At 23.3% G+C, this 13,770-nt stretch overlaps 1 protein-coding gene across 1 annotated transcript in view; it reads right to left on the reverse strand.

The window, feature by feature from the left end:
• Window positions 1–323: 323 nt before the first annotated feature.
• Window positions 324–13,770, reverse strand: part of LOC111632071 (Down syndrome cell adhesion molecule-like protein 1 homolog) — a 144,093-nt gene continuing 130,646 nt past the window's right edge. Inside the window, exons 4-8 of the mRNA XM_023376423.1 lie at window positions 9,429–9,655; window positions 9,204–9,339; window positions 7,952–8,085; window positions 6,131–6,362; window positions 324–681 (exon numbers count right to left, since the gene is read on the reverse strand). Of these exons, the coding sequence (XP_023232191.1) occupies window positions 584–681; window positions 6,131–6,362; window positions 7,952–8,085; window positions 9,204–9,339; window positions 9,429–9,655 (827 nt within the window). The 3' untranslated portion in view covers window positions 324–583. The remainder of the gene's footprint in view (window positions 682–6,130; window positions 6,363–7,951; window positions 8,086–9,203; window positions 9,340–9,428; window positions 9,656–13,770) is intronic.

The following is a 13,770-nucleotide window of genomic DNA, read 5'->3' on the forward strand; positions in this document are numbered from 1 at the left end:
GATTCTTCATGTAAAATAAACGAACTTTCCTATCCATCTTTATAATCATGATATATAATAGATATGTTTCTTCCAACTATGAATATCATACGTATTGATTGTCCCGTTCAACAGGAACAAGGACATTTTTGGACGCAGAATTAGAGGATAGGCAATTGTTTTCTTTAAACTTTTTTGACGTTGCATTCACGCCACGTAGGATTCACGATGCCACTACAATCTCAATGATTGAAGCGCTTCTTGTCGTAGTTCATTGTGCTCAACAGAATTAGTGCATCACATTACAGATTTTTTCAATGAGGTTTCTTGAAATTATCAAGTTTTAAGTCAAGTTCGTGAGCTTCGTGTCTACTTATAACAGAATAGTTTGGCCTAATGCCATTTATTAACACAGAAACTGATGGTCTTATGATTGGGCTCGGAATGAGTAAGCCAGATGAGGCACAGTCAGAACGTTCTAGGGAACTAAGGAGATTATTTTTTTTTTAGTATTCATTTGTAGCAATAGTTCTTCCCTCGTTATGATGTTTCTTATCACAGCTCATGGCACATTCTGGGTGCTGCCCAGTTTACGGCAGGACTTTCAAACACGGACATATAATGTGTCATAACCAAAAGTGAGCAGTGGAAATACCACTATCCACCGAACAGGTGTGGCTACTATGGTCGCAGTGTTTCTAACTGCAAGAAAATATATTAATAAAACGTGAGATTACTTAAAATAAATGATAGCTTCTAATTACAATAATTAAATCATTCATTTACAAATTTTATATTAAGTAAATGAAGGTAAAATTAGATTATTCAATTCATTAGTGAAGAGATTTTTAATTAATTTAATTGATCAATATACAAATTAGGATTTGTCATAAGACTTAATTATTTTCTACTATATTCGTTTAATTGAGTTATTTATGACATATATGATAAATATTTATTATAATATATTAAAAAATAAATTATTTTGATCGATGACAATATAAATTTTGTTTAAAAAAACAAAAAGTTTAATTTAATTTAGAAAAATTCATTAAAATTTTTAATTATTAAATATATACTTTCCAAAATTTAGTAAATTTAAATGAATAATTTTAGGTTTTTGCATTTATTGGGTACAATATAAAAAATCTGATATTTCTCTTCCTTTAATGAATCGATTGAGTGAAAAATTGAAAAAATGTCCTTTTTTCATTAAAAATATTTGATTGATAGACCGCGATTTTTTTCTTAATTTTTAAAAAATTATACATTTATGAAAAATTATCTTAATTTTATTGCATTCTTAATCATTTTTTCTATAATTTTCATTAATGAGTTTTAAAAATATTAAATATTTCTATACAGTCAATTTATAAATCGTTTATTTATTAAATCAAAAAAGCAAAAATGACGATTTTTAGTCCCGAAATCTGTCAAATTATCAATTTATGAGGATATTTTTCCAATAAAATTATTGAATTTAAAGTTTAAAAAATATAAAAATAATAAATAGATATTATTTAAATATTGTAAATAGAAAAGAATAATTTTTCAAAAATATAAAAATTTTTAAGAATTTATAACTACAAAAAATTGATCTTGCTACTTTTTAATTTTGTATTTTCTTAAAGTGTAGAAACTTTTAATAAACAGCTTTGAATTTCAAACTACAAATTAATTTTAAATTTTAAAATATAAAGAATTTTAACAAGCTATTTAAAACTTTTAAATTATTTTTTGAAAGAATTTTTATTCTTTTTACTTTACTTTTGAATATTTTTAATATATTATTCTAATTCTAGATCTTTTTTTATATATAAAATAAAATATGAATTAGAAATAGTTTCTTTCTGCTTAAAATAAATTTTTGTAACATTTTACAGTTTTATAAAAGCTTCTTCAATTCAAAAAAAGGAAAGGAGGTTCAAGAAGGTTTTTCTTTTAAGAAAAACCTTCACTTTAAAAAATGAGGTTCAAGGAGAACTTTAAAAGGAAAATTGCTATTTTCTAAAAGAAAATGATGTTTAAGGAGGTGTTTCTTACAAGGAGAACTTCCATTTAAAAAAAAAGGAGGGGTTCAATTATGAAATTTTCTTCCATTTTCCTGAATTTAATGTAATTATTGACATTATAATTAGTGCATTGAAATGATCATGAAAATTATTGATCATTGATATGAGTACAATTAATTGAATGTAAATGTATTCTGTGTAATGTAAATATTACATTAACACTAATAATATAACCTGAAATATTTTTCTTTTCATCTTTGCTGAATATAATTTTATAAATTAGCTAAACTAGATGCAACTACTGACTTTGTTTATGTCTTATTCTAAAATAAATTCAAATTGATTGATGAATTAATTGGCAGAATGAATATGATCTTCCAAATTATCTTTTGCTTAATCATTTTCTTAAATTTTTCAAATTATATTTTTTTTAAATTGAATTTTCTTATTAGTAAATTTTAAAAAATAAAACAAATTTATGTTAAAAATTGAATTTGTATAATCACTAATATAATAACAATGTTGAAAGAAGAGCCTTCATTTGTGATACTAAATCTAGGATTTTTATTTTAGCAGCAGGTGCTTGTGTAAATTATAAATTAATACTTTAATACAAAATTACAAGGTAAGATTTTATTAATTTATCTTTTTTCATAAAAATAATGAATGTACTGTTTTAATTTTCAGGACTTATTAAACTTAGAGAAGAAAATACAAAATATCTGCTTTGCTATTAAAAAAAAAAGACACTACAAATGGTGAAGTGGATTCTGAAAAACCTTTTTTTTTTGAAATTTTTCTTTATCAGAAAATAATAATAATATTCTTGCTTTGCTATCAACTATAAAAGTTGGTTTCATAATAAAACCTTTAATCCTCAAGAAATTGCACTTTAAAAATATGTAAAACTTTATAATTACAATTTTTTAAAATAATTTTCCTCAGAAAAATATTAGCAAAAGGAATACAAATAATAAACAGGAAACTCTTAAAGATCTATATCAGTGGTTCTTAATTAGAGGTTGATATAAACAACCCTCGAAAAGTTTTCAGTGATCCGTGGGCTTGGGAGGGAAAAAATCAACTTCTTATCTTAATTTTGTGTTATTGTATGAAGTTGTTAATTGTTGTGTTAAGAAAAATGCACCTATAACTTATTATCATATTAAATGTATTTCTATATAACTGGCTTCTTTTGTAATTTTATTTTATGCATTTAAAAACATTATTTTGAAAAGGGGTCCATGACCTTTGCCTGACTGGAAAAGGTATCTAGGAAACAAAAAAAATTAAGAACTCCTTGTCTATACTTTTCATTGTAGAAGACAAATACTTCTTAAGAGCTAAATCATCTGTTATATTTTGTCTTAAGGTAATTGGACCTTTAAACTGTCCTTGTTTATAATTTACACCTTTATTTTCATATAAAATGAAAGGTCTACACTTGTCTCAACCTTCTCTTAACACTTACATGAACTTTCGTTTAAGTTTCATCCCTTATCTCAATCTTTACTTGAGGATCATCCCTTATCTCATTAACCTTTACTATTCTTAAGCAAAAGTTATAAGTGTGACCTAAGAATGACTCTCATTGTGACCCACTTAACTGTAAGCCTTAAGTGAAATTTACAAGATAAGGGCTAAATTCACTTCCGAAATTATTCAATAGATTGTAATTGGAATGCATATTCATAAATGGAATTTCCGATTTTACGTAAATGACAGTTCCATAATCATTTTCGAGTTAACTAATTGCACTTTCTGGAGTGAAGATGTTTGCATATCTAGAATGCTTCGAATCTATTCAAAATTAACTCAAAACTCTTTAGATGCTCATTTAACATTTCTGGTAATATAGCTATAGGTCTTAATTTTAAATCGAATAAATTAATATAAAAATGTAATTCCAAGAACGCACTCTTAGTTTTTAATTACTATTGACTTCTATTTTTTATAACTATAATTAAATTAAAAATATATCAAGTTTACTTTCTATATTGTAGAATAATTATATATAGCTAGAAAACTAATATTTTTGAATATTTATAATGCGAAAATATTGAACGTAAATATCACGCAACTCAATTTTAAATGCATAGAAAGATCTTTATCTACGCATTTTAACTTATAATTAGAAAGTGAACCTCATGATAAAAATTATAATAAATAATATACTATTAATAATATTATTGTTATTGTATATCTTTAAAAATTAATATTTTTTCCAAATTAAAATTCATTATATACGATTAAAAATTTATTTTCATAGTAGGAAGCATAATTATTATGAATAATAGCGTGTAAATTGAGTTAAGAGAAACTCCAAAGCATCTAAGAATTCAAAATTAATAAATAAATATGCAAATTATATATTTTAAATGAAAAAATTATAAGAATAATGTCAAATACTATTAGAAAGGTTAATTTTATCGTTTATTTTTTAAAAAAATTATATATTCAAGCGTATTAGAATGGGTTAATGTTAAAATACTTTTTATCTTCTCGAAAGCTATTAATGGCCCAGAAACAATTTGGTAATCAGTAACTAGAAATTTGAGCAGTTTCACGCACCATTTCGTACCGTTTTAGTCACAGAATTTTTTTTTTTTTTTACTAAACACTAAAATTTATTCATTGTAGACCTACATGGTAACCATTTATAAAATGGTTACAATGTGCATTATAATTATCTAATTTAACTAAAAATATTAATTTTATAAACTGTATGTACAGGATAAATAAAATAATAGAGCATTTTTATTTAAAATATTGTTTTATACTTTTTTAGACTGTATGTTGTCAGTTCTGATATTGTACGACAAATTTTTCGAAAACTAAATAAGCTAGGAAGTTGAAATTTTTAAGTTATTATATACAAAATTTTATATTGCTTCTCACATAATTTATATTATTTCCAGCGTTTCTAAACATAAAATTTGGAAACTAAATATATATATATATATATTTCATTGAAAGCATGACCAATTTAATCCGTCTGTTTATTGTCTATCTGCAATATTTTCCAGAAACTATAAGAGCTACAGAATTGAAAAGTGATGACGTAGATGCAATCACTTCTATACTACAAAATTTCATTTTTTTAAAATTATAAAAGCACTCCAATTGATTATCGCGCAGCACAATTCATTTTTCTTTATATATATTTATATATTTTACACTTATAAAATAAAATTCTGAAATAAATAATTATATTCAGGAATTAACTAATAAAATTACTTAAATGTATGACTTTATTATAATAAATAGATATAAGATTTTTGAATAAATGATACTGTAAGGAAAGCAACATTTATATCAGGAACATATGGAATATTTTATATTTATTTATAAAGAAATCCTAAAAAAGAAAACAAAAAAACCATCTAACAGATATACAATAATAAAGAAAAATGGACGATTAAAGTAATCAATTCAATATTTTATAATCCAATATATATTCTTTATATTTGATATTAAAAAAAATCTTATATAAAGAGCGAAATAATCGATTGAAACATTGCATTTATGAATAAGAAAAAAAAATAAATTTGTTTTTGATATTATAAATTTAATATAATATATATTATCTAAAGTATATTTGGGGTATCTTTAATATATATAAACATCTTTAGATTAAAATATATCAATAATTAAATTTAAAAAAATTATAATGATGTAATAAATCAAAACATTATCATGACCTAGATAAACCTTTTATTATTATTATTATTAAATTTTCAGCATATATCAATATTAATTTGATTATATTAGATTATATTTCGAAGATTTAGATGATTATTTTAAATTTTGAGAATAAAATTACTTAACAGAAAAAAATTATCAAGAATTAATTAAATTAAATATAAAATATATTTAATGATTAATAAAGATGTAATATAATTTTAAAACTTTACTCGAAAATCATTTTGACAATTAAAAATGATTTTTTAGTAAAATAATAAAAAATTTGCACACAAATTCACTTAAAATCTTATTTGCAAAAGAAAATAGCGTAAAAAAATTTAAGAAATTTAATTTTAAAATGTATATAATTTTATTATATTAAAATTAATAAGTATAAAAATAGTTTTAAAAAATTAGATTAAAAATAAACTATATATATATATATTTTTTTTTACCTTGACTCATGTTTTCACTGATATGGAGTCCAGAGGTCTGTTGTCTTCCTCCAGATACCAACTCTTCGTTACTCATTGTATATACCCGAGAGATTGTTGCCGTACATTTTAGTTTCATGTTGCCATGACGAAAATGTTTTTCGGTGACAACAAATCTTAAACCTAGACTAGACGTTTCTAAACCATCGGCGTGTAAAGTTGTGGAATATTCTGTTTCGTATTCTGGTCCAGCCTGATAAAAGAAATAATAATAAAAATTCATAAATAAAATATTTCGAATTTAATTGAATATATAAAAGTAATAAATATTTAAAATAATTTTGATTTATTAACATAAATTGTACTGCCATCAATGTTAGATGTTATTATTGAAGGAAAGGTTCTATTAATAACAGGAAATTAGTCGAAAAGAAATCGTAATAAAATATTTTTTTACAACTTCTTTTCGACTAATTTCCTGAAAAGTAAAATGGTCGATTGGAAATTTCGATTTTCTTCACAATAAAAGCTTTTACGTACAACGTTTACTTATATCATAATTATATATTCTAACACATAAAAAATGTACCACATAGCAGAGTACAAATTGTTTCTTATCCCCAATTTTAAGCACTATTAAAACATAAAGTATGCAATTAAATACCTAATATTTAGGTGTTTTATTTGAAAGTATTGATTTATTATATTCTTCGAAAACGTTAAAAGTAATAAATTTAAAAACAGAAGAAAAACAATCGATGACAGATTTGATATTTCAAAGGAGTGCAGAAAAAGACAAATGGAAAAGATAAAATGAATAATTTTTTTTCTTCTGACTTTTTTGTTTCTTATCTACTAAGGTCTTATATTTTCGTTTAGTCACGCTTAGAGTCTTGTACGATGATCTAATTGAGTTGGGAGCAAAAGACACACCTTAGGGAGATGAGGGACAATAAACAGAATACGAAGTGGTTCTCCTGAAATTACATTCTTTCTAATCGCTCCTTCAAACATATTTCCGGAGTTATCTCACAAGCAAACCGAATTGTTTTCTCCCTCAGGGTTATACTTTCGAGAAGATAATTGGCAGGACAAGACAGAAATAATTTTATGTTATAAAATGAAAAGAGTACAAAGAAGAGAAGAAGAGAAAATTCAAAAATAACTGAAAGTAAAGTTCTTCAAATTTATATCTAATTTTATATATAAACATATGTAAAAATTAAATATTGTATTAAAAATTATATAAAGTTTATTTTTATGTTTTAAAAATATTTTTCTATTAAATTATATAATAAATTATTCTTTTAAATATTAGTTTAAATAATTTATAATACAAATTATATGTAAATTTATATATATCGTTTTGACATTATTATTTTTTTAGAAGATTTTTATTAAAAACTAACATTTAGTTTGATAATCAACTGAAAATAAATTGTTAAAAATTGAAATAAAATTGTTTTCATTTATAAATCGTGAAAAAAAATATGTATTTATCACAAATTAAGCAAATTAAGTTATTTAAATATAAAAAAGCAAAATAAAAAAAGTTAATAATAAAAATTTTCAACAAAACTTCAATTTTAAAATATAATAATATGCTTTTCAGTGTATAAAATTTGTGTTTAATTTGATTAAAAAATATATAAGTAGTTATATTTAAAAAAATCGATTAATTTTAATAATTTTGAATAAATTTATATGATTGAATATTTATAAATTTATTTAAGATTAGTGAATAAAATTGAAATGATTTTGTTGACATTCTTAATGCTTTATAAACTTCAAACAAGAAAATAAATATGAAAATGATAATTTTGTAAATCCTTTTATCCTTACCAGTTCATCATTAATAAACCACCTGAGGGTTGCTGGTGGTTTAGATTTAGCGGACGTACAATTCACAGAAACAGTATCACCAATATGATATTCGGCTAAACCACCTGTGATTTTTGGACCTTCTGATGGTAAAACTATAAAATAATAATAAATTAAAATGTTAAAAATACGTTGATAAAATAATAATAATAAATAAATAATATTTTAAAATTTCTCATTTTTTCTAGTTTAAATTACATCAAGTATGCAATATTTTATTATTAATATAAGAAAATATCTTCGGACTGTTATGACTATTTTCAGTTCATTAATAAAACAAACTTTTGTAATTATTAAACATAAAGTAATGTTCAAATGTTTTTAATTTTTAATTATATTTAGACGGAAATTTATACAATTTCGGAAATTAAAAAGTAATTTCTAATAGTAATGTATTGGATTTATATATTACTTTTATGTAAAAGACAGTATAGTAGGTCTACAAAGTTTAACAGAGCATTATTTTAATGTAATATTGTATATAAAAGTATATATCTTCTGTTTTCTACTATATATTCTATCTTATTTTCTTCCCTAAGATGAGGAAGTTTGCTTAATGGGAAAGTCAAATCCCATTTAAAAAGACTCATAAGATGCGTACTATACTCATTTAGTTACCTTATAATTAAATAACAAAAAAACAAACCAAAATCATTATGAAAATAACATAATATTTGTTTTTAAATTACATTTTAGTTCATTTATTTGAAATATGAAGGAGAAAAGTTGCCAAAAATTTATTTCTAAACTATATTATTTTACTTTTTACCAGGACATACTAGAAGCCAAATAAAATCGCACTTTTCCCATCTGTACTCAATTCAGTAGCAAATAAAGCACATATAATTTTATACAGTACAGTATAAAAGGATATGTATATATATATTTTTTCCTCCGAAAAAATTCTAAAAAATTCAGTATATTTTTTTCATCATTTAATAAATTAAAATAAACTTTTTTATTAAAATTTATTATATATATTTAGACATTTATAAACATTAAAATTTTATTAAATTATCTCTCTTACTAAAAATTATTTAATTTATGTAAAATATCTGTTGATAGAATCACAGAAAATCAAAATCCATTAATTAGCATACAGTAATAAGGTTATACTCCTTAATAAGCACGAATTCAGGCGTAAATTTAAATATTTATTTTTAACTCGGTTTTTTTATTTTGAGTGCTACAGATTTTAAATCCAGAAACCTACCAAATACCTTCATTTCTTTTTCAGCTTCCACTGTTTGAAAGGAAGGAGCTTCTGCGGATATTTCGCACTTGTACACACCTGCGGAGTTGAGGTCCACATTACGTAAATAAACAGACTGCTTACCAGATTTAGATAACTGAAAAAATATGACGAAAAACATGTTTAAAATTTATAAACTATGACATAAATTTTAATATTCTTAGACAGGGATATGAAATAACATACATCAACTTTGATTCCTGGTAATGGAAGAAATTGTCCGGGAGGCCAATCGTTTGGTACATAACGATAAAATTCCACGGCATTTTTGTACCACTTGACAGAATATAGGCGGTCTCCTTCTAACTCGTAGCTACATGTCAATTCTACAGATTCACCCAAGGTTGTAGGAGATGGAATATCCAACATTACTAACCTCAAGGCTGTGGCTACGGTCAGGGCTATATCAAAGTAAAATCACAGAAAATTATGTCTTAATTATATTTTTATATATTAAAACGATAAGATTAAAATGTGATATTTATGATTATTCGATAGTCATTTTAAAAAAAAATCTTATATCTGTAGTTAATAATAAAACAAAATTGAAGATGGTATCTTCGCAGCTGCTCCCATTTCAACTTCATAAATTCTATGGAGGTATTGCTTTACATTCAATTGTGAAGTCTGCTTACTATGATTGCCAGAAGGTTATTTTCTTATATCTTTCCGACTGTTTTTTATATGTGAATTATTCTATTTCTCACAAAGTTGGATGAATTTAAAATTCTCGACTGATTTCGGAAGCATATAAACATGCTTTATTGAAATAGAAATTGTATTTCCTGTAGAATAAATAATTTATTTTAAGTTTTAAATTTTTTTTCCCGATCATTTACTATTTTTGATTATAACTTATTTAAAAGTGTGTTAATAACAGAATATAATCAAACTTTGATTTAGCGCTAACATTTGTTTGCTTCTAATACTGGCACTGAATAGAATGTGACGCTAAACTGAAATATCTCAAAAGGTAACAATTACGTAAATAATGAAGTTATGCGAGGTGAATCTATGCACAAGTTTCAATATGAGAGTTTGAAAGTTTTGTAATTTTGTAAAAACAATAATAAAATATTGTAAATTTATTAATTCATAAATACTGAAAAGTTTAATATTTATAGGAAGAATTTGTCTACAAAGACGCTATAAAAGGGTGGTGCTGTTTAGGAAGGCGTTATTTCAAGATTTGACTATAATTAAGATAAAATAAATAATGTAGTAGCTTGCGTTTNATATCACTATGATGACAGTCCAAACTGACGAACTCACATTCAAAACTAAATAAACAATCTTACCTAGTAGAAAAAAAATTTTAATAACAATAAAAGTAATTGAAATTAAAGATTAAAATAACATTTTTATTTAGTATTTATTTGAATAATAAATAAAATTTACTATTTATAAGAGATTTTTACAAGATAAAGTCTGATAAGTAATTTCCATCATTCATTTACAAATAAAGTTATTGATTTTTGTTTCAAAAAAATACAACTAAAAGTACTATTATGTAATGAACAGGCAATGAATGTCATTCGAATTTATGTAAATTAGTTTTCTGTTAAACTGTATATTTTAAGATCTTTTGTAAATATATGTATACTCATGTAAGCTGCAAATATAGGCTATATATCAATCAAAATTTCTTAAATAAAATATACTATTTACAAATTTAAAAAAATAATTATATTATTTTAATAAATTTAATCTTTATAAGCCATAATAACATAATTTTAGCTATTTAAATTCATTCCACACGATATGTAATAGCTTAGAACATATTATACTCATAAATAGGAAACAAATCTAACCATTCAAAGCTTTTAATCTGTCAATTTATCCAAAGTATAAATTTAAATATTGAAAATATATTTATAAAAAACATACATTTTTCACATTAAATATTAAGAACTTTCCCTTTTTTAAATTCAGAATATATAAAGAGAACAGAAAGATTTTTTGACGTTTGGATGGCAAATCATAAGTAATGACCTTAAAAACTGAACTAAGAATTTTTTTTCTTTTTAGAAGAAGAAATTAAAGATATGATAAAGTCATAGAAAAACTAGATTTTTAAATAAAAATTTTATCAATATTCGATTTTTCTTCCATTCTTTAGAATTAGTTGATATGTTATAATTATCTGCATTTTAGAGCATCTTTTCTAGAGGGATGACAAAATTGAATAATTATCACTTTGCCATTCGACAAAGATTAATTTTTTTTTCTTCTTTTATAAGCTTTTATCTGCATTTTTCTCGTTCGATTTTAATTTTTAGTAGAGAAAGTTTTTATTTTTTTTATCAATTAAATTTTATATTTTGTAAAATTATAAAAGGAATAATTATAAAATTGCTTTTCCTATAATTTCCAGGGTTTTTTCAATTTTTCAAGTATAAATAAAATGTATGGAAAATGGATTATTTTGTAATTTCTCGATTAGAGATATATAACTTTAAAAAAATAACTTATCATGTAATTTCTTGGTTAAAAATATCAAATAAATTACAGAATAATTTACTTTTTATCAAAGATATTAATATTGATATATATAATGCATGCTTGGTATAGCTACCACTCGATACAGTAAACAGTTTTGTTATCCTTGCTACTCGTTATGTATATAAGAAACTCGATGTAGTGAATAATGTTAATCATTTGAGAGTTCATTATATCGAGAGTTTGCTGTATTTATAATAATTCTTGATAGAAATATATTGATTTGTTTACCTTGATTAAAAATATACAATCTCAACGAAAAATACATTATTTTGTAATTTTTTGATTAAAAGAAATCTTATTCTAGGACTTTTTGATTGAGCTATATTATTTATTGATAGGAAACACATGAAATAACTCATTTAAAATGTGAAATACAATAATTACTTTCACAAACAAAAATTAAACAGTAAAAATTTTAAAAAATTAACTTTTAATTCCTCAAGCTTTGTTTGTGATTTTATCATCTTTGCAACGCTGCAAAGTTGATAAAATCATAAACAAAGCTAGGGAAGTTGAAAATTAATTTTGACCTATTTAAAATATCGTTACTTCTAAAACGTAATTGTCAACGCGGTAAGGACATAAATGTTATAAATAGAAGTCACGTTAATGATATCTAAACATAGTAACTATGGTAACTGCATTTTGTTCAATCCATAATTAGACATATTAAAGCATGAAAATACGTGAGTCACGAACTCTAATCGCTGTTGTAAGTAATGAGCACTTTACCAATATGGCAATAGTGAAGAATTAGTCTATTTCTTACGAATATATTAATTTATAAATGGATTTTAACTGTGTTATAAATAATTTAAAGTATATTTTATAGAATATTTTATTCACTTAAGCAACATATTAAAATTTAATTTAATTACAAGACAGTTTAAAGTGGTTTGTAATGGTATGAAACTATCGCTTTACTTACTTAAAAATTATATTAAAATGAATATTTGTATTTATATATATAAGATTTTTGTAAAGTTTTGAGATTTTATGGCTTTCTTTATTTATTTTTTGCTTACAAAAACAAGGTCGGAATAAAGCAAAAATGTGCAGAGTTTGCGGAATTCCAACAAAGGATGGAGTTCCCAAAAGAAGACGTTCATGCTAATGGAGATATAATGGCTCAACACAGACTGGTTAAGTGAATTGAGATTACGGCACATCAGGTAGCAGGTGGCATTCTCGTGAGCTTACCAACCACCTTCCAGTAACGGTTTGTTGGATCAAGACCTCAGATCGAACATGGTGGAAAGGAAAATATAGAAGAAACATTTATACTTCCTGTGGAAAATACTAGTTTTGTAAAAACTTTTTATCTGCAGCAAAATAGGTGCTTATGGATTAGAAGTTGTTTTGAGAATATAGGCAATCATCTACCTTTTTTCTTTTTTTTTTTTATAAAGGAAAAGTATGTCCATATAAGTTCAAAATATCTTTTAAAAATGATATTTTTGAATATTCGAAAAATATATTTTCTTCAAATTATTCTTTAACTCTTAAAATATATAACTCGATAAAATAAGTATACATATTTATATAGATAAACTTGGAAATTATATTTTTCGTGAATACAGATAAATTTATTTGATTTATGGTATTAAATTTGAAAAAAAATGTATTTATAAAATATCTAAACAAGAATTTTTTAAATATTATTTTAAAAAAATAATACAAGATAAGCCAATAGTTGATTAACCGTATCTTGTTGATGTTTATTTCAAATATATTGTGGATATGAATCGTAAAATGAGTGTAGTAGAACTTTTTTTCTTTCATAGAATTGATAAAAACAGTAAAAACTATAAGTATTTGAATAAGATATCAATAGCAATTTAGTCTTTACAATAGTTAACTGACTTTTAGGTCACCTTTATATGATGAAAAATTTCTAACGTTTTTAATATAACTAAATTTCTTAAATTATAAAAAATATATTAATTTAGAAAGCATACTTCTAACATTCAAAATAAGTAATTTTTAAAAAAATAATAATTATTTTAAAATATAGGTTTAGCCAAAA

This window comes from Centruroides sculpturatus, unplaced genomic scaffold, assembly GCF_000671375.1.
Source record: "Centruroides sculpturatus isolate CEXI.00-Female unplaced genomic scaffold, Cexi_2.0 scaffold691, whole genome shotgun sequence".
Taxonomy (NCBI): Eukaryota; Metazoa; Arthropoda; class Arachnida; order Scorpiones; family Buthidae; genus Centruroides; species Centruroides sculpturatus.